We start from the raw sequence: 20,314 nt of genomic DNA, 5'->3' as shown, positions 1-20,314 counted from the left end.
ACTAATAAACTAAATTGCACAAGATACCCACAATAACATAAACCAATTAGAACACAAAAGATCAAATAATTAAGAACTATACAATCCATATGATCACAACAATTAATCAAAGCACAAGAAATCAAAGAAAGCCAAAACCAATTCAAATAATTAACCAAATTACACAAAACACCCACAATCACATAAACCAATTAGAACACAAAAGATCAAATAATTAGGAACTACACAATCACAAAAAGATTAATCCAAAATTCAAATAATTAAGTCAAAGTGCAATGAAATGAAAAATCAAATAAACTAACTAGAACAGGAAATATCAAATAATTAGAAAATGCACAATCACATAAATTAATCAGAACACCAAAATATCAAATCCAAGAAACTAATCAAATAATTAAGTCAAGTTGCACAAGAGAACCACTACCACATAAATTAATTAGAAAACAAAGGATCAAATATTACAAAATGCTCAATCACAGAAATTAATCAGAACATAAAAATAGAAATCCAAGAAACCAATTTAAAAGAAACCCACAAGCACAGAAATTAATTACAACATGAAAAATCAAATAACTAGAATAATTTGTTCTGAAAGAACAATAAAATACCTTAATCAAAATATTTTTCCTTGAGAAGACCACTCCCAACATTCTTTGAGGTTGGCACAATCGCATGTGTGAAACATCCCGACACACCTGCAGAAAAACTCCGATCCTTGTACAAAGACATATGGATATTCGATACAATCAAACTTAAAATAGCTATATAGGAACATACAAATAAGTGCGACATGTAGAAGTTAATTTACAGAAATAATGCACTAGGGGAGAAAAATATCATGTTACAAATAGAGAAAAGTACTGAAACAAGTTTGAAGTTTGAGAACATGCCTTTATTCTTTCTGCCAGAACAAAAAATGCCACATTTGCTTCGTATGAGCTGCACGTCAACATCTTCAAAACACAAGAAAGGCATCTCTTCCGCCAAGCTCAAGAGTAACAGGTATAAGCATCCACAGCATTCTCATTATCTATTATTCAAGCACAAATAACAATGGTGCCAATGAAGTTAGAAAAATGAGTTTTTAGGATTATATGGTTAAATAAATAGAGATAATTTTTTTCAAGGTTTCATTTTAACAACTTTTTTGGCTCAACTTACCATTTTATCTCGGTGATCCAACAAGGGTCATATTGTCAGCTGAAGACACTAGGGCTTCTCATTTATGCAAACCTTGTAGGACACTAACTTCACACAAAATTAACCAAACCAAGCTTGTAGCAGAAACAAGGCATCAAAGCATACCCCATCGTAACTTCAACAAGATACCCTAAAGCAGAAACGACAGCTTGGATTATGCGGAAACAGGATACCATCACCAACTTGCATGTTCCGAAACTTGCAGCAGAATGTTGTTCCCTAATCAGATTTCTGCCACATTGGAGATGACTCCAAAAATCCAAGGGGAAGAGACTCCACTTAAGTTGTCTTGTAAAGCTGTGCAAAAGAAAGAGTTGCATTATCAGATTGTGAGTCAAGAAAGCAATAAAACAAAGTACTATTGAGAATCCATGAGATTTTATCAAAGGTTCTCATAATCCTCTCAATAAAGCATCAACCACGGTCTTCCTAGAATCATGTGAAGAAACTCTAATTAAAGTGGCTCTGAGTAAGTAACAAACCACAGTCATGTAGCATAGATATATAAATAAGGGATATATGGCACAATCACAAGAAACCCACTCAAAGTGCACAATCACAAGAAACCCACTCAAAGGTTCAAGAAGCCACAGTCGTAGAAATTACTTTGAACAACTTATCAAATCCAAGAAACCCACTCAAATTGCACAAATATCAAACATAAGTAACAGAGAACAAAAATCAATCATATTCGAATTCAAGAAGCCACAATCACATAAACTAAATGGTACACAAAAAGATCAAATAATTAGAAAATTCATGATCACAACAATTAATTAACACAAGAAATCAAAACTAACCAAGTTGCACAAGACACCAACAATCACATAAAATAACTAGAACACAGAAGTTAAAGAATCACAACTGAACAATATCACGCCAATATTTAAATCAAGTTGTGCATCACCAGATCACAACAAGATCAACTAATTAGAAGAGGAAAATTCAAGAATTACAACCAAAAGGGAAAAATTCAAGAATCACAAACAAAATTCAAATACATACAAGAAATACAATTGAAAAGACAAATCCAAAAAAGCGATTCAAATAATAAAGTGAAACCCACAATCACATAAACTAAATGGAACACAAAAAAGATCAAATAATTAGAAAATCCACGAACACAACAATTAATTAGAACACAGATATCAAATCCATTAAAACAATTCAAATAACAAACCAAATTGCACAAGACACCCACAATCACATAAAGTAACTAGACACAGAAGATCAAATTGTTAAGAGCTTAATCAGAACACAAAAGTACAAATCCTGAAACCAATTCAAATAATTAAGTCAAGTTGCAGATGAAATCCAAAATCACATGAACTTGAACAGGAAAGATCAAATCAAATAATTAGAAGAGGCACACAATCACAAACATTAATGGGAACACAAAAATATCCAAGAAACATAATCAAATAATCAAGTCAAGTTGCACAATACACCCACAATCTCATACATTAAATACAAGATCAAATAATTAGAAAATGAAATTAATCACACAAAAAGAGAAAAGAAGTAACCAATTCAAATAATTAAGTCAAGTTGCACAAAAAACCCACAAATCACATAAAGTAATTACAACACGCAATATCAAATAACTAGAAAACTCACAATACAGACATTAGTCCGGCCACAAAAAATAAAATACGCAAACCAATTCAAAAAATTAAGTTAAGTTGCACACAAAAACCACAATCACATGAACTAACCAGAACACAAAAGAACAAATAATTAGAAGATGCGCACAATCACAAAAAGAAATTCAAATTCAAGAAGCCACAGTCGCAGAAATTACTTTGAACAACTTATCAAATCCAGAAAACCCATTCAAATTACACAAATGTCAAAACACAAGTAACAGAGAACAAAAAGTCGATCATAAATAAATTCAAATTCAAGAAGCCACAGTCACAGAATTTAACGTGAACACAAACTTATCAAATTCAAGAAACCCATTCAAATTACACAAATGTCAAAATCAAAAGTAACAGAGAACAGAAATTAATCATAAAAAAATCAAATTCAAGAAACCACAGTCGTTGAATTAATTTGAACAAACTTATCAATCCAAAAACCCATTCAAATTGCACAATATCAAAACAGAAGTAACAGAGAACAAAGTTTAGAAACAGTAAACCCTAACAAAGATAATTCACCAAAGTAGCGAAGAAAGAAGGAGAAGAAAGTCAATACAAACGCAGAGAACAAGGCGATGAAAGCACCGGCGCTAATGCTTGACGGAAAATCTGGTGATTACTCCAGAGCCTGAAGGGAATGCAGTTGTGCACAACCGCACAACCGCATTCCCTTCAGGCTGTGGAGTAATTTGTGTTGTTGACATGCTTAAGACAGAGAGTGTGGAGTGGGGTTTTCTTATGGTTTACGAGGTAGGTTTTTTCAAGAGAGGGGGGAGTTTTTTTTATAATTAGCTAAGAGAGAGAGAGAGAGAGATAGCCGTTGTGAGAGAGAGAGAGATAGCCGTTGAGAGAGTTAGAGAGATAGCCGTTGAGAGAGAAATAGCCGTTGAGAGAGAGAGCCGTTGTGTGTGTGAGAGAGAGAGAGAGCAGTTATGGTAATAACCGTCAAGAGAGAGAGAGTTTTTTTCTTTTGAAAAATAATAGCCGAAAAGTAACAGTCATTTTTCTTTTTTTTTTTCTATATTTTGTTGTATTAAAAGGGCAAAGATATGTCAATTTATACAAACAAAATTAGTTCTTATAATTTAATAAATGGGTAAGTTATAATCATCTCTCCTAAAATTTAACACAATTTTAAATATCTTAATATTATTTAAAAATTAATAAATACCCTCTAATTCTAATGTTCATATAATAAAAAATCTATTCTGTTAGCCTCTATTAGGTTTTTTTTCAACTTTTGTAATGAATTGACCAGAATATCATTTTGAATTATAAATTATAATTTTATATATAATATTATAATTTTTTAAAATATTTTATCAGCTAATATTCTCTATAACTTGTTTATTTTACCCACCCTTAAATTTTTGTATGTTTTTTGAATTTTTTTTAATAAAAGTAAAGTAGTAATGTCGACACCATTATTTGAGAACTATATAATTATTTTTTATCTAAAAAGATATTTATAATTTTTTAAATAATAAAAAATATCTATAATTATATTAAATTACAGGAAAAAAATATAGTTGTAATTTATCCTTTAACAAAATTCAAAATGCATCAGTGGTATTCTGGTCGGCTGGATAAAAAAAAGCATGGTTGAGATCGTACGTGGAGCCTAGGTTCGGAATTAATGGTCTTGGACAACATCAATTTTTCATTTCAATTTTCTTTGTCAAAATTAAGTCAAGATAATCATATTTTGCAAATATATAAGTTTAAGAGTTTTGAATAGATCACTTTATTAAAGATGGACTAAAAATTGAATACGTATGAACTTAAATTTGCAACATAAAAACACAAGAAAATAAAATACTAAATTTGATTCTTTAAAGTGAATAAAATACTTCTTTAGCATTTTGTGTAGTAATCAATGTCCAAAAGTGGCCTTGTAAATCTACTTCGAACAAGTGGGATTTTCCTATAGTTCTTCACCATATAAGCATTCACTCATTTTCTCAACCCAAACAAAAAACAAACAAAAACGAAGATCAAAATTTGTAATACAACATTGCCTAAGACGATTATGTTCAATTCCTTAGCTATTGTCATTTTTCTTCTTCATAGGAACACTACCGACAATCGGTAGGTTTCTCCTATACTTTTGGGATGTCAGCCTCCTCTCAAGCGGCATCTTCCTCTTGCTCACAACGAACCTATTTACACCCTTGCGCAGAGGCATTATTGATGGAAAGTCTTCATCTGGGATCTGGCTCAGCTCGGAGATATCCTTTGTCTGTGCAACACGTTTGAACCACCTTTCGTCTTTGACCTCTTCAAACATGTCCAGAGGATCAGATTCCTTCACAGCCAACCCCTCCAAGTTGTTTCCTGTCCAGCTACTTCTGATATTTTCACCAGAGAACTGTGAATTTCTTGAGCTCGTTGGTTGGTTTACAACACTGGGGCCAGTATTCATATTAGCCACAGTCTCCCGAGAGAAATTTGAACGTATTGAGCGCATTGATTTGCTGTTTTTTGCCTGTATGGTACTTGCATCAGACATTCTGTGTGTTGCATCATTCGGCCTCTTGGTATCAACAGTTGTTTCATTGGAAGAGGTGCTGTCCACAGTTTTTACCGGGGACTCTGAGCCACTTGGCTAGTCAGTGTTCTTTCTAGCAAAGTAGCCTGGAGGGAATGGGACGAAAGGGACAAAATTTGTATCAGTTGGCTGATCCATGGTTCCCTGTTTACTATACTTGGGAAAAGTCCGCGAATGATCTTTGTTCCTTGTAGCTGCAAAACGGTTTTCTTCCTTGTGCATTGGCATCATCCAGGTGAAGTCCTTGTCTGAAATGGCAGTTGGCAGGTCTTTGGCATCATGCAGTTCCACCATCCTCTTGAACCATCTTTCTGGTGTTTCAGCTCCCTCTCTTTCTTTTTTCTGGGTATCTATCTGACTTGCTGAATTTCTCAGAAACTGAAAATTCTCACCAAAACTCTGGGACTCACTACTTGTGGTGTTTTGATTCCTGACACCTAATGGGGCAGTTTCATGGGGTCCTATTTGTACCTTGTTCCCATAATCTATCTCTGAGGTTCGAGCTCTCCTGTATTGAGGCATGATTTCAGGAAAACCTTCAATGCCAGAGGCATTATTAGTATCTGTCACATTATTCACTAGGGAAATTCTACTAAATGAGTGTTGTGCCTTCTCTTCATTCCCCAAACTAGATATAAAGTTCATGGTATTAAATAATAGTGTACCATGTCGTCTGCAGTCACATCTTAAGCAAACCAAATTCCTTCCGTAGTTGAAGAAATTGCATCTGCAACAAGGAATATTGAATGTCACTACATCATTCCGATGACTAGGTTTTGGTCTATTATAAACTTACAAATTAAGCCTCTCTACGTTATAAAATTGCTTACTGAGGACATTGCCACTCCCCACCAGTTAGCTGTTTCTTTGGTCTGGGTTCCTCACATTCGAGGCATTTCATGTTTCTTGCAAAGTTCATAAAATTGCACCTGCTCAATCAAAAAAATCCAACAGTAAGCAAACATGAACTAGAATAACCAATTCGCCTCTGGATTTAAGTATCATTGGACTACAGGTGGACAAACTTTCAATAACCAAATTTGTTTTCATGAAAGAGGAAGAATTAAGAGTGTTTCCTTAAGGGAATTATTGCTATACTCGTTTTTCCTTTTTCTTTCTGAAAAGGTGGTTTCACTTCCTCCGGGAACAGGAGAATTTATATTTATATTTGGACCCACAACCAATTTAGTCTGAGTACTGGCCACAAAATTTTCCTTCTATCTTTTATAAACCTCATACTGAAAAATCTACTCCAAGGTAAGCACAACATAAAACATAATATGGGGACAAAAAAGACCAGTCATACTTTAGGCATATCCAGTCGCCTCTCTTCATTTCAATATTTCGTCCAAGAGGTCTGCAGATTACTCTTTGTCTACCTGACAACTGATAATCTGAGGCAGGCACATAACCTGTGGGATCTCCGCAGCTTACAGTGCCCAACTCTTGCAACAGATTCCGAATTGATGAGTTAACAAGTTCCCCACTATACAGCCCATTTCTTTCGAAAGAAACAATTGGATTGCTTGCATAACTTAGTACATATTTCATAAGATCGACAGTATTTGCTTTATCAAATTCTGAGACCTGAAATCAAAAAACAGTAATGATTTCATACAATAGAAAGGAAAAAGTTGACTAGTGTTTGTAGTTTCACAGGTCATAGGTATTAAAATGTTCGCATGCATGAACATAAACACACAGCCAGAAAGGATCAATTGGAATTAACAATTTATTGAAGTCTTTTCAAGAGAAGTACATGCTCAGTTAAGTGGAATTTTAGCTTGTAAAATATAAGTTAATAAATTCAGTGCAACATAGTCCCCTGTTTGCTCTCACATTTTGGCAAACTAATTTTGAATAAAATTGTATTAACCACAGAACTTCTTAATGTGAATTCAAAGTATTATTTCAACCAAACTAGTATAGCCAGTTCTCATAACCGGTATGGAGCCAGCTTTGTGCATAGAGCCCCTGAAGTTGAATGGACAAGAAACTTCCAGAAATGTTCAAGATTTGAGCTTGAAGTTGCAATTGTGTAACAGAAAGCACTATTATAGCCAGGTTGGATTTGCAGGTTGATCATATGAGATGGAAGGTCTCAAAATTGATTAGTCTTCATTCAGAACTTTTATTAAGCATTTCATAACCCTCCACCCCAAAGAAAAAGAGAAAAGGAAAGCAAAAGCAAAGGCAACAACAACAACAACATTAACAAATGACTGAATTCAGATTTAGCCTTTGGCATAAAAATTTGATGCTAGCTAAGCTCTTTAAAGTCATAGTGCGGTCTTGATATTTCAGTACATATGTAATCAGTTCAAGTCAAAACTCCAACTGAATGCTTTGTTTTGACTTTGCAGTCAAACAAAATGTTATCATTATATATCAAATTTTTTTCCCATCATCATTAAACACAAAAGACTTCGACAGAAGTATCTCATCAAAACTTCCCACCAGTTAACTCTTTTGTGCCTGAGAATAAATAAACTCAGAGGAATTAATAAAAAATACTTCTAACTGAACAACAGAAGTTGCACGGAGCTGCTCAAAGTAGGGGGCAGCAAGTTCTGTAAAAAGGGGGTTGCACTTGCAAGGAATCCCCAGAAAACAAATAAGTCATAGAAACTCAATCTTAGTGGAGTCCTAGGAGTATATTAATAGTTTGTCAAGATTAAAATTAGTGTTTTATACCCCTAAGATTAGTTCATTACCAAAGTGATTCAGCAATATCAACAGATGAGTAGGAAAGATTCATTTACATACATTGTCTCCGTCGGTTCCCAAAAATGCCTTCATCTTCCTTGCAGTTTCTATTGCACTTTTAAACAAAAAGGGGGTTCCATTCGATACAACTGCTTCAATGTCCCTCCTTGAAAGCAATCTGATTCAACAATACATATCAAACTTAACTCAATGAGCAAATATGACACTAAGGCCATTATATCTTTCTAGAAAGGAAGCTGAAGTCAAAATTTACATCAGTAGTAAACAACAAGCTTGATTTTACAATAGAAAGGAGTAGCTTGACTAAAGAGAATTTGTTTTAAGCACCTTTGCACTCGAACATAAAATTTCACATCCCAAAATTCCCGAACATGTAAAAATTGGAATAATAAGTGGAGTAAAAGGTGAGACCATTCAAGACAATGATCCTATTACTTTGAATCACAATGAAGTTACAATACCATTGTCATAAGTATTCAACTTTACTTGCTTTCACATAACTAGAAATAAAAAACTGATTGAAACAGGAGAAAAACCAATGATTAAGTAAAGAATTACATTTGCTAAGAACATGAACTATCAAAACCTGAACCTTGCTCCCTCCAGAAAATTGCACTAAACATGTAAAGAAAGTTCAAGAACAGGTAACCAATCAAAACAACAAACTACTTAGAGTGCAACACCTCCAAAGCAAAGTACTTAACAGAAAACAAGCAGCTTCATCATCGCAATTTTCTCTAAAAACTCAGAAACGTAAACGAAACGAATTCAAACCTTAGAAGATCCAGCCGGGCCCTAGCGAATGCTAAGCACGAGGCGGCAGAGCGTACAAAATCATCGAGAACTTCCTCATACACTACGAACGCGTCCTCAGGGAGAATTCCGTTGTCCGCAGGGACATGTAATCCCTGCCCATTTGACAAAATTTGGAGAAAATGTCTCCATTCGGACCACGGATGGTCGTGCTGCTGTTGATTCTGAGCGGCGGAAGAGTGGAGTAAGCATGCATAATTATTACCTAGTTGGGAGTGGAAAGAGTTGACTGATTGAGGAGCATGGGATTCCGTTTTGGAGAGGGAGGACAAAGTGAAGATGCTGACGGGCGAGGAAGAAAGAACAAACAGGCGGTGGCAGAAAAGGAAGAGCGATTGGTGGAAAGGCGGAAAGGGGGCCCTTAGGAGGGTCCTGAGCCTGGCTGCGCTGCCCATTCCGGCAGAGGGACGGTGGCTCTGCCTGTTTGGGAGAGAAAATTCAGCAGTGTCAGCTGTGGGAGCATAACAAGATTTTACATGGGTTCAGCCCTTCCTATTATCTAATCACGCTTCTATCGTACTTTATTGTCAACTGGTAAAATCGTCTTTCGAACTTCGGGTTCAGCCTAAACTTATACTGTTACACTATATATATATAAATATATACAGGAAAAAATGCAAGCAACCCCCTTATGATATTGCAAATGAGCAAATTACCCCCTTATGAAAAAAACAAATAGCGTTTTACCTCCTTATATTTTCTAAAATACAACAATTTACTCCCCTATAATTTTTAAAATGAAGCAATTTACCTCCTTATAGAAGGAGTTAAATTGCTTCATTTTAAAAAGTATAGGGGGGTAAATTACTATAATTTTTTTATAAGAGGGTAATGTGCTTATTTTCAATATCATAGGGGATAAATTGTTATTCACCCAATATATATATATATACACATTACTTTTTTTTAAACCAATTTATATATTTTTTAATATTTTAATTTAATTAATGTGTATTTATTAACTTCCAGACGTATTATGTTTCATCGATATTCCAAATGTATTACATAAAATATATTTGTAGTACATTATACACCTCTAATAAAAATAAAAACCAAATATGGCACAACATTGTACACCTCTAATAAAATTAAAATCAAACAGATCTCATCTAGTTTTTCAAATACTACACTCGACATGAAATACACAAGATAATCACATAATTTATACACAAATGCAAATTGTCGATTGTAGCATGAATTTAACACAAATCAACGAGTATATTTTTTAAAAAGTACAAACTCTATACTCAGTATCGAACACACCAAGTAATCAAATAATTAACGAACTTTCCACTTGTTAAAAATGACAGTATGCACGATGTGCATCAAGTGCGAACCATTCAAATTAGTGCAGTAAGCACCGAATGTAACATGAATTTAAAGAGACAAGAAAGAACTATATGTCTTGGGGAAAACGTTAATGAGGTAATTTTTATTTTTTTTATCTTTTCATGTAATAATTCTATTTTATCCCCTTGACCTAACCTTAGGACGAACACATTAAACTTGTCAATTAGTATGCAATACCTAGATTCAGACCCAAACTCATTTTGATAGTTATGACCCATATTCGTAACTAATATTTTTACATTAGATCCAGACTTGAACACATATCTATTATAATATTCTTTTTGAATTTGGATAGAGCCTATACCTTAAAATACTTGTGCGTAAAATTTTAATATGCACAAATTCATCTTTATTTGTTAATCTAAAATTAGAGATTTTATAAATCTTTGTTAATTATCAGTACGACTATTTATACACTCAAATTTGAAATAATTATCTGTACATGATTAATTTATACGAATCTAATATTAATTTATAAATATCGTAGTTAAATAAACTTTTTAAATTGATTAATATATATTTAATAATAGAAGGTATTAATATAAACATATCGTATTATTAATAATCAAGGATATTTTTGTTATTTTTTATTTAATTTAACGAATTATCTAAAGACAGGGGGTATGAATGTCTTTTTAGTTCATGGGGGGTAATTGATGAGGTAACATATTTAGGGATGCAAACTGTATTTAACCCTTTATTATGCAAGTAGAATACTAGTTAATATATAAGAGAAGACTTTTTTTTTTTTCACAAACATCGTTTATGTGACACTAATTTTATAATTATGTCAATATACAGTTAAATTTATTTTCTTTTTCTTATTGTATTTTTTCCTTTTCCGTTTTGAAAAATTTAATGTATTGATTTATATACATATTTTTATTGTATTATATTTTAAAATATAAAATATTATTTATTATATACACAAATGCAGAGTCACCATCACTAATAATTTACATGATGTTTGATTTTATGTTTGAACATTTTTTGAGACAAGATAAAACACAGCTAATGCTTATTTTTGTATTTTTTTATACCTTATTTGTGTATTTTTTTATTTTTCGACTTTCAATATATATAACATATATATATACACTTATATATAATATTAAAGAGACATGATTTGACAATAAATATTGATTTTTATTTTTTAAAACTACAACATTAAATATACAATACTTATATATACATATTTATATATAAAATATATATAAAAAAGATATAATTTGATAATGAATAGTGATTTTGTCTCACGAATCCCAATATCAAATTTACATCACTTATTTTAAAATATTTTAAATTATCTCAAAATACAAATCCAAAAAATACTATTAAAATATTTTAAATTATCTCAAAAATAAATAAAAAAAATACTATTAAAATATTAAAATTAAATACTCGAAACACAATTCCAAATACTATGCCAAATTTCAAGGTACGTTTTGAACCCACACCTACCCCTAACCCATCCACAGTACACCTTTTCTCGCGCGCGTGAATTTCTTTTTCTCCAATTTTCGAACTATTTCTTTAATTTTCCTGCACGAATTCAGACTCGGGCAGTGCAACATTGGACTTTTATTCAAACCCAAATCAGCATCAAGTCCACAAAATCTCACGCGCTGAATCACCAAACACCCACCACTCTCCACCTCTGCACCGCCGATTCTGTCCTTAATGGATCTGAGCCTTTGGATAATAAAACTGCAGTTCACGCACATTTTATGAGAGTATTTATATAACTCAGCTTTTTGAACACCATTGCGACAACGGCTATGTTTCATTGCACGTATCCCGATACAGTTTAAAAGAGAAGCTTACTCCTTACTTCAACAATTATAGAAAAGGATAAAATTTAAGTGAAAAGGAGGGAAATAAAAGGAGAAAAAGGAAAATGCTGCTTCAGGTGTAGAAGTGGTAGGTTTTTGTGAGTGATGATTATGAATTTTTGATAATAAACACATTTGTAATTATAGCAGTACCCACCCTTATAACCCCACTCCATTCTTTTTGCAAGTTTCAGCCTTTTCATCATCAAATCCTTTTTCTCTTCTCTTTTCATTCAAATTCTTCTAAAAATCCCAGAAAAAAAAAAAAAAAAAGAAGAGGAGAGAAGAAGAAAATTGCTTTCTTGAAGAAGCTGGAAGTTAGCAGTGGTGAGGAACTTCACTTTTAAATCAAGAAATGAAAAGGGGTGTTTTAGTTTTGGTGTTCTTGGCAGCTTTAGCAAGAGCCCTTTTGTGGGATTGCTCTCTTGCTCTTACTCCAGATGGTAAGCTATTTATATGACATTTTCTTTTGAAATATTTTGTAAAGATTTGGTCTTTAGTTGAGCTCAAGTGTGTATTTTAAGATGGGAAATTGGTGTTTGAATTTGGTCTCTTTTCCTTTTGTTTTTTTGGACATTAGGTCTTACATTGTTGGAAGTGAAAACTAGTCTGAATGACAGTAAGAACATTCTGAGTAACTGGAAAGATACTGATGAATCTCCATGTCAGTGGACTGGTATTTCTTGCAGCCCAGAAGACCAAAGAGTTATATCTATGTATGTGACTCTTTTCTTGCTAGTATAGTTCTGATTTTTCCTCTTTCTTGTGCTTATCTGCTTTGTGATTACTCCAAATCTTACTAGGAATTCCCTTGTTTTGCCTGTAGAAATCTACCATACATGCAGCTTGGAGGAATTATATCCCCTAACATTTGTAAACTCAGTAGATTACAAAGACTGTAAGTCCCCATTGCTATTGCCTTAATGCCAATTCTCAAGTTCAATGCTTTGTGTATTGTGTATTGTGTATTGTGTTAACATTTTCGGATATCGAGAATTTAGGGCGCTTCACCAGAATAGTCTTCATGGTTACATTCCTAATGAGATTGCAAAATGTTCTGAACTTAGAGCACTGTAAGTGGAAATGAGTAAACTCTTTTGGGATGTTTTCCCAGTTCTTAGTGTTCTTCAGCATGCATCTGGTATGAGATTAATTCACATTTTGTGGCATTGTATATTTAGGTACCTTCGAGCTAACTATTTTCAAGGAGGCATACCTTCTACGATCGGGAACCTTTCTTCATTGACTATATTGTAAGATTTCTTATACATGATTTGATCATCTAATCAAAAGGCCTGTTAAATTATTTATCTCTTTGAATAATACACATGTGTAATTTTTGTGTAGGGATTTATCAAGCAATACACTGAAAGGTGCTATACCTTCTTCTCTTGGTCGTTTAACACGTCTGGCATATCTGTGAGTAAAGCGAAATCTCTGCCTTATTTCATGCTTTTGCTTCTTAGATAACTGTATATAGTTGTTTCAGGAAATTGATACATAATCTACTTTATGCAATTTTTCCAGAAATTTGTCTACCAACTTCTTGTCTGGTGAAATACCGGATGTTGGAGTACTGAGCAAATTTGGTAACAAGTCGTAAGTTCCTTTGTCATAAAACTAATTCTGAATCTTGACATTTCCATATCCATTTTTTAATTTCATTTGCTTTAGCTATGGTTCTTGGGGATAACAATATAAAAATACTTAACAGGGAAATGTTTCAATAGCTGAAGCTGCTGCATTCCTCTCTTCTGTCTTTCATAATAGGTTTCTAGTATGGAGTACATGAAACAATTATGTTAGTGATTCAAGATTGATGACTTGATGTTTTCATTTTAGAAGGATTTGTCTAATGAAATTTATGCACCTCTGATGAATTGTTCATAGTGGAAATGGGAAACAATGGATCCTTATCATTTTACTTCTTACTATGTCATATGACTTTTCAGGATAGTTCTGTATATTGCATGTAATCACTCCAGCCTAATGAAGGTCTCAATTGGAAACACACACTTATTTATATTCCTTTTCCATATTGAATTTCAACCAGATGATTCACCAGTTTACCATATCCACTAGCGGGCTTGCTGTCCCAAAAAGATTCTGAATTTGACTGCCACTGACCACAGTATAATCACATTGTCGGTTTCTGCAAATGTGATTCTCTATGATGAATATTTAAGCATTATTTCAGATTGAAATGTGCTTTTAAGGATGCATCAAATTCATACATGAAAATTTTGGTCTTGCTTCTAAGATTTGTGCATTTGTATGGTGATTTGAACTCTCATTCTTTGATGGTATCTTTAGTTATATGGAGATTATCCTGAAGTTCTATACCTTATGCCTAGGTTTATTGGTAATCTAGATCTTTGTGGCCAACAAGTGAACAAGCCCTGCCGAACCTCACTTGGTTTCCCTGCTATGTTGCCTCACGCTGAAAGTGATGAAGCAACAGGTATTGCTTGTAAGTAAACTATGTAATACAACCTTCTAAAACTGCAAAGCCAGGAAATATTACTCCTGCTGTGATATGAAAATTTTACGTCATGTTCCATTAGCAGTGAAATTATTAACTTGTGAGTTTCTAAATTCGACAGTGCATAAGCGACCCTCCCACTATGTCAAAGGGCTAGTGATTGGAGCAGTGTCCATGCTAGGGTTTGCTGTTATTTTGCTTCTTGGTTTTGTCTGGATTTGGTTCCTGACTAAGAAGGAAAGGGCTGCTAAGAGATACACAGAAGTCAAGAAACAAGTTCATCAAGAACCAAGTAAAACTGGCTCCCCTTTTGTTATCTTTGCAATTTTCCTTGATCTTCTTTCTCTCTTTTGTTATTTATTTTTTGAATTTTGTGTAAGGAGCCAAGCTTATCACGTTCCATGGCGATCTTCCATACCCTTCTTGTGAACTTGTGGAAAAGATTGAGTCTCTTGATGAGGAAGATGTAGTTGGCGCTGGAGGATTCGGTACCGTATATAGAATGGTTATGAATGATTGCGGAACTTTTGCTGTCAAGAAAATCGACCGGACAAGGGAAGGTTCTGATCAAGTATTTGAGAGAGAGCTTGAAATCTTGGGTAGCATCAAACATATAAATCTAGTAAACTTAAGAGGTTACTGTAGGCTTCCTACGGCAAAGCTTCTTATCTATGATTACTTAGCCATGGGCAGCTTGGATGATTTCTTGCATGGTATTTTCCTGTGTCTGTATCCATTATCGTGTGGACAAGTTGCCTGAAAAGAAACAATTTACTCCTTTCCCATATTCTTGAGCTTCGTTGCATTAATCGCCTTTTTATCATGATATTTGATTAGGTGAGGTGTCCGAAGACCGTGTTCTGAATTGGAATGCCCGTTTAAGAATAGCCATTGGTTCTGCTAGGGGATTAGCTTACCTACACCATGACTGCTCTCCAAAGATAGTTCATCGTGATATAAAATCTAGCAACATACTCCTTGATGAAAACCTTGAGCCTCATGTTTCAGACTTTGGACTTGCCAAACTATTGGTCGATGAGGATGCTCATGTCACAACTGTGGTTGCAGGCACATTCGGCTACTTGGCTCCAGGTTTGTATTTCAAATGCGTCTAATATGTTCATCTTCAACAGCTGAAATGGTGTTAGAAGCTTACATCCTTAAATTAAAGACATAACATCCTTGTACTATTACGGCCAATTCCTTAAGTGTCCAAGTTGATCATAATGTATCAAATGACAACAGTGTGCAGATACGGTCATTTTCAAGTTCTGGAATGTGTAAATACATAGTGCTACTTAGAGTGCTCTACTAAATCTATGTCTCAATTTTTGCCAAAAAAAAAAATCTCGTTAGTCATCATACACGCATACCAACTCTGATGCTGTTTTTAACATGTGCAGAGTACTTGCAGAGTGGAAGAGCCACGGAGAAGTCCGATGTCTATAGCTTTGGTGTCCTACTTTTAGAACTCGTAACTGGAAAAAGACCCACCGATCCATCTTTTGTGAAGAGGGGATTAAATGTTGTCGGCTGGGTATGTTACTTGAACAATCTAAAGCTATTATGTAATGTAGACATCCCCCTACTTGTTACATTCATGGCAATTTTCGTGCTGATAAAAATAAATCGATATCCAGATGAACACACTTCTGAGGGAGAACCGACTGGAGGATGTTGTGGATAAACGGTGCACAGATGCAGAAGGGGAGACTGTAGAAGTTCTCATAGAAATTGCAGCAAGATGCACTGATGCAAACCCAGACGACCGGCCATCAATGCAGCAGGTGTTGCAGTTCTTGGAGCAAGAGGTCATGTCCCCTTGCCTCAGTGAGTTCTACGAGTCTCATTCGGATAAATCTTGATTGTTTGATACTCGTAAAATGATTGTTGAATCTCATGTCTCATGGGCTGAGCTGTATCGTAGCCGGTAAATATCCACTGACTTGTGGGTATTATGATTCTCGACCGTGTCTGCGGGACTGTAAAATCGTGTTCAGGCAGTTCTGAATGTGCATTTTTCTCTTGCACTGTTCTTGTAGATTATTAGCTTCTGTATCTATCTATCAGCTGTTTGGTTGCCAACAAGTTACTTGCAATTATTTCATGGAGGAAAAATACGTGAAATCATGGATGGTTGAGGTGAGATTGTTGTTATTACATGAGGAAAAGTACCAATTCAGGCTGTTGTCATTACATTTGTGTCGTTGGTTATGTTTTTTTGAATTGCATAGTATACTTATCGTGTGATTGGTAATTGGATGCGCACCCAATTGAGTGGCTTGGGATCCCATTTTCCATGCTTTTCAGTTCTTTCCTCCATTCTTGTGTGAGTATATTATAAAAATATTTCTTTTAATGAAAATCGAAATATAAAACTCGATCGATACAACAATAACATCAAAATGTCATTTTAATTTATATTTTAATATATTTAGTTTAAAATAACAATTTAGTATTTATCAAAATGTCTAATGTTTCATTTAATAAAATTGAATTTTGATATTAACTCATTACAAATATATATTCTCACAAAAAAAATTAATGTGGAGGAATATTGAAAATTGTTGGCATTGATAAGGACTCTACGTCGGCTGCAGGTGAAATTTCGACAATGAGAAATTTTTTTGTGATGAGTGATAAATATGTGGTGAATAAAGGGTAGAAAGTAAAAACAAATATACCTTAATCAAACATAAATAATCAATTTTAAAAATAATTAAAAAAAGAGATAATTACACTCCTCTCTCCTTCGGGTTTAGTGTAATTACAGGTAGACCTCATGTAGTTTGAGAAATTAAATCTAGCGTCCATGATGTTTGCTTCTGTCTAACAAATAAATCCCTACATTTACCAAAATACACTAAATTTGTTGATATTAACAAAAAAACTGAATAAAAAATTGATATTTGCCTCGAGTGACATATTTACTGAGTTCTTGTAGGTTAAATAATTTATTTTGAACTAAACTACACTTATAACAGTGAAAATATACCTCCTCACATACAGGTAATTTGATCATAAAAAGATTCATTTGACTTCCAATAAATCAATTGGGCTTAAATATATTTTTTTCAAATTTTTTATTAATATTAGAAAATTCGATGAATTTTGACTAATACAAGGACTTATTTGTTGTATAGAAGCAAATTTCAGTGGTGCTCGATGTAATTTCTCAAACTATAGAGAATCTACGTATAATTACACCAAATTTCAAGGGAGGAGAGTATAATTATCCCTTAAAAAAATAAATACAAATTGCCACATGTCCACTGGCAATGAAGTTAGGTGGGCACCCACTCGATTGGTGTCGATTGAGCCGTAATTTGTTTGATTTGATTAAACTTAATTCAAATTAGAAGTTTTCGTCAAATAAATTTTAAATTTGAATATTGTTTTTTTTTGTCCGATGTTGGGGTTGGGATAGTGTAAACAATTTAAAATTTTGGCTAATCTTATTAACATTTTATAAGTTCCTATAGATGTTTTAAAAGTTTAAAGATGTCGATTTTATTTTAAAGATAAATTTTTTGGGTGTGATTGGTATACAGGAATAGAGTGAGAATAGAATGAACATTATCAAGTTCATTCCTACGTCTTGATTGGTATATTAGAAGCTTGAGAATACTTATTTTATTGGGAATTCTTACCCTTCGAATATGTTCGGTTGGGGTGAAAAGTGGGATTATAAAAAAGGTGGAAGTAAAAAGGAACATATGAGAGATAGTTTGGTGTTTAGTTAGGGGGAAGAGATGGAGTGGAAGTAAAACTCGATGTATATGAAACCCCTCTTGAGTTCAATTTTGCTTCTATCCGAAATTGCGCAAAAAGACAAAAAAAATATTATTTTATGTTTATCTACTCTACTGCTCATATATATATATATATATATAATTTTTCTCAAATTCTTTTATCCTTACCGTTGATAATATCGTACATAATTACCAATGAAACAACGACAAAATTGTTGTAAAAACTATTGCATCGAAGTCAATAATGAATATTTTTATTAATAAAAAATATTCTTGTTCTTGTTTGATAAATATTTTGACTATTAAAATTTTCAAATATTTTTATATACTAAAATCGTATTAGTATAATTCTAATCTCTTTGTTTTATAATCCAAAATGAAGAGACGGGTTATTCAGTAAAATTACAAAACATAGTCTATTCTTCTCAATCTGCTTTCCTCGTACCAACTAAGTGAAAAAATTTTAGATCTACTCCTTTTCCGATCATTCCAAATAACTTTAACAAAAACTATTGTTCTTATTTTTTCCTTCCCTCTCTCACTTCCCCTCCCACTTTGACTTCCCTTTCCTCTCACTGGAAGGGTCCACTCTCAAATACTCTTTGAAGTTTACAACCTATAAAAAGGGTCCACTTTAGTTAATGATGTTGAATTGGTTTATATGACCGTTGAATATGTGTTTGTTGGAATTATTTGGACATTTTTACACCCCTAAATACCTACAAATATGTTTGAGTTATTATGCACACTTGTACAAAAAAAATTAAAAAAGAAAAAGAAAAGAAGCTTGAGTGGGACGTTTAAATTGTAAAAGGGTTTTTGCGATTTATGACGTAGACAAGCATTTCATATAAATTACAAATTAGGAGTTTGAGTAGTTTATAAACCCTAAGACCTCATTCTCTCTAATGAGGGGCCAAACCTCATTGTGCGAGGTATTGTCCGCCTACCTTCATATGAGCCTCACCGGTTTGTCTTGAAAAGACGCCTCGCTAAATTTTTATTTTATTACTAATATGAAAATTTAACTCATACTGTTTTTTTTTTTATCTATAATATCCCTAAATTAGTTTTATTTTATCTATTTATTTATTTATTTTTAAATGTAATGTGTTGGTTTATATATCTCATTCTTATTTATAATATATTTTAACATAATAAATAATTATTTATTATATACACGTAGAGACGACGTGCCACAACAGCTAGTATTTGAATACTTTTAGTCCATGAATTACTTATTTGTCTACTTGAATTACTTATTTGTCTATTTGAATACTTTTAGTCCATAATATGAGAAATGAGCAAAATATCCCCTGTAAAAAATAAAATAGCAAATTACTCCCTATGTTTTAAAATATGAAGCTAATTACCCTCTATCTAAATCATTGAATTGGGGATAATTTGCTTAATTTTTTGAAACACAGGAAAAAAATTTCTTATTATTATTTTTTTACAGGAGTTTATTTGCTCATTTGACATATTATAAGGATATATTGTATTTAACCCTTGAAAAATAAAAGGAATAGCTGCTGAAACAGCTCATATATATACTCATTTTATCGACTTTGATCAGTTATTCATTTATTTTTCTTCTTTTTAATTTAATTAAGCAAATATATACAGTACAAATTAAAGTATACACTTGAATCGTATGCGGTTTCAAACCTGTATACATAAATGACTCAGATTATCGTATTTCAACCAGACATCTCACAAATACAAGTAAACAGTCCCTATATTTTTCTAAAAGCTTTATTATATTTTTAATCCTATAAGTTCAGTACTTCGACAATTTTATTCTTTATCTTTTCAGAATTGTAAAATAGTCTTGTAACTTTTTGAGATTTTATATTTTGGTTCTTTCGGTACCAAATTTTGCAAAAATTGCCAGAATAAGTCATGTGCTATTCGCAATTTTGGCAGTTTTTATCTTTTTAGGAGTTGCAAAAGAGTCCTGTAAATTT

At 33.1% G+C, this 20,314-nt stretch overlaps 2 protein-coding genes across 3 annotated transcripts; one reads left to right on the top strand and one right to left on the bottom strand.

The window, feature by feature from the left end:
- Positions 1–4,884: 4,884 nt before the first annotated feature.
- LOC148788583 (zinc finger protein VAR3, chloroplastic-like) lies at positions 4,885–9,326 on the bottom strand. Its single transcript, XM_088879015.1, has 7 exons — positions 8,893–9,326; positions 8,158–8,275; positions 6,698–6,978; positions 6,222–6,320; positions 5,985–6,118; positions 5,450–5,828; positions 4,885–5,248 (listed from the first exon to the last, which is right to left on the bottom strand). Exons 1-7 carry the CDS (start codon positions 9,324–9,326, stop codon positions 4,885–4,887), a joined length of 1,809 nt encoding a protein of 602 aa, XP_088735141.1.
- A 2,821-nt stretch (positions 9,327–12,147) lies between these two features.
- LOC105157112 (Leucine-rich repeat protein kinase family protein) lies at positions 12,148–16,791 on the top strand. 2 transcript variants are annotated; one of them, XM_011073413.3, is made up of 13 exons: positions 12,148–12,556; positions 12,694–12,829; positions 12,940–13,011; positions 13,115–13,186; positions 13,295–13,366; positions 13,461–13,532; positions 13,641–13,712; positions 14,468–14,574; positions 14,717–14,887; positions 14,976–15,308; positions 15,433–15,687; positions 15,999–16,132; positions 16,236–16,791. In XM_011073413.3, the coding sequence occupies exons 1-13, from the start codon at positions 12,469–12,471 to the stop codon at positions 16,458–16,460; spliced, it is 1,809 nt and encodes a 602-aa protein (XP_011071715.2). In that variant the 5' UTR covers positions 12,148–12,468; the 3' UTR covers positions 16,461–16,791. The 2 variants fall into 2 exon arrangements, with proteins under 2 accessions (XP_011071715.2, XP_011071714.2); XM_011073412.3 differs by having other exon boundaries at positions 14,468–14,583.
- The last annotated feature ends 3,523 nt before the right edge of the window (positions 16,792–20,314 follow it).

This window comes from Sesamum indicum, linkage group LG3, assembly GCF_026168435.1.
Source record: "Sesamum indicum cultivar Baizhima isolate 11 linkage group LG3, ASM2616843v1, whole genome shotgun sequence".
Classification (NCBI taxonomy): Eukaryota; Viridiplantae; Streptophyta; class Magnoliopsida; order Lamiales; family Pedaliaceae; genus Sesamum; species Sesamum indicum.
This window is presented reverse-complemented; position numbering and strand designations above follow the sequence as displayed.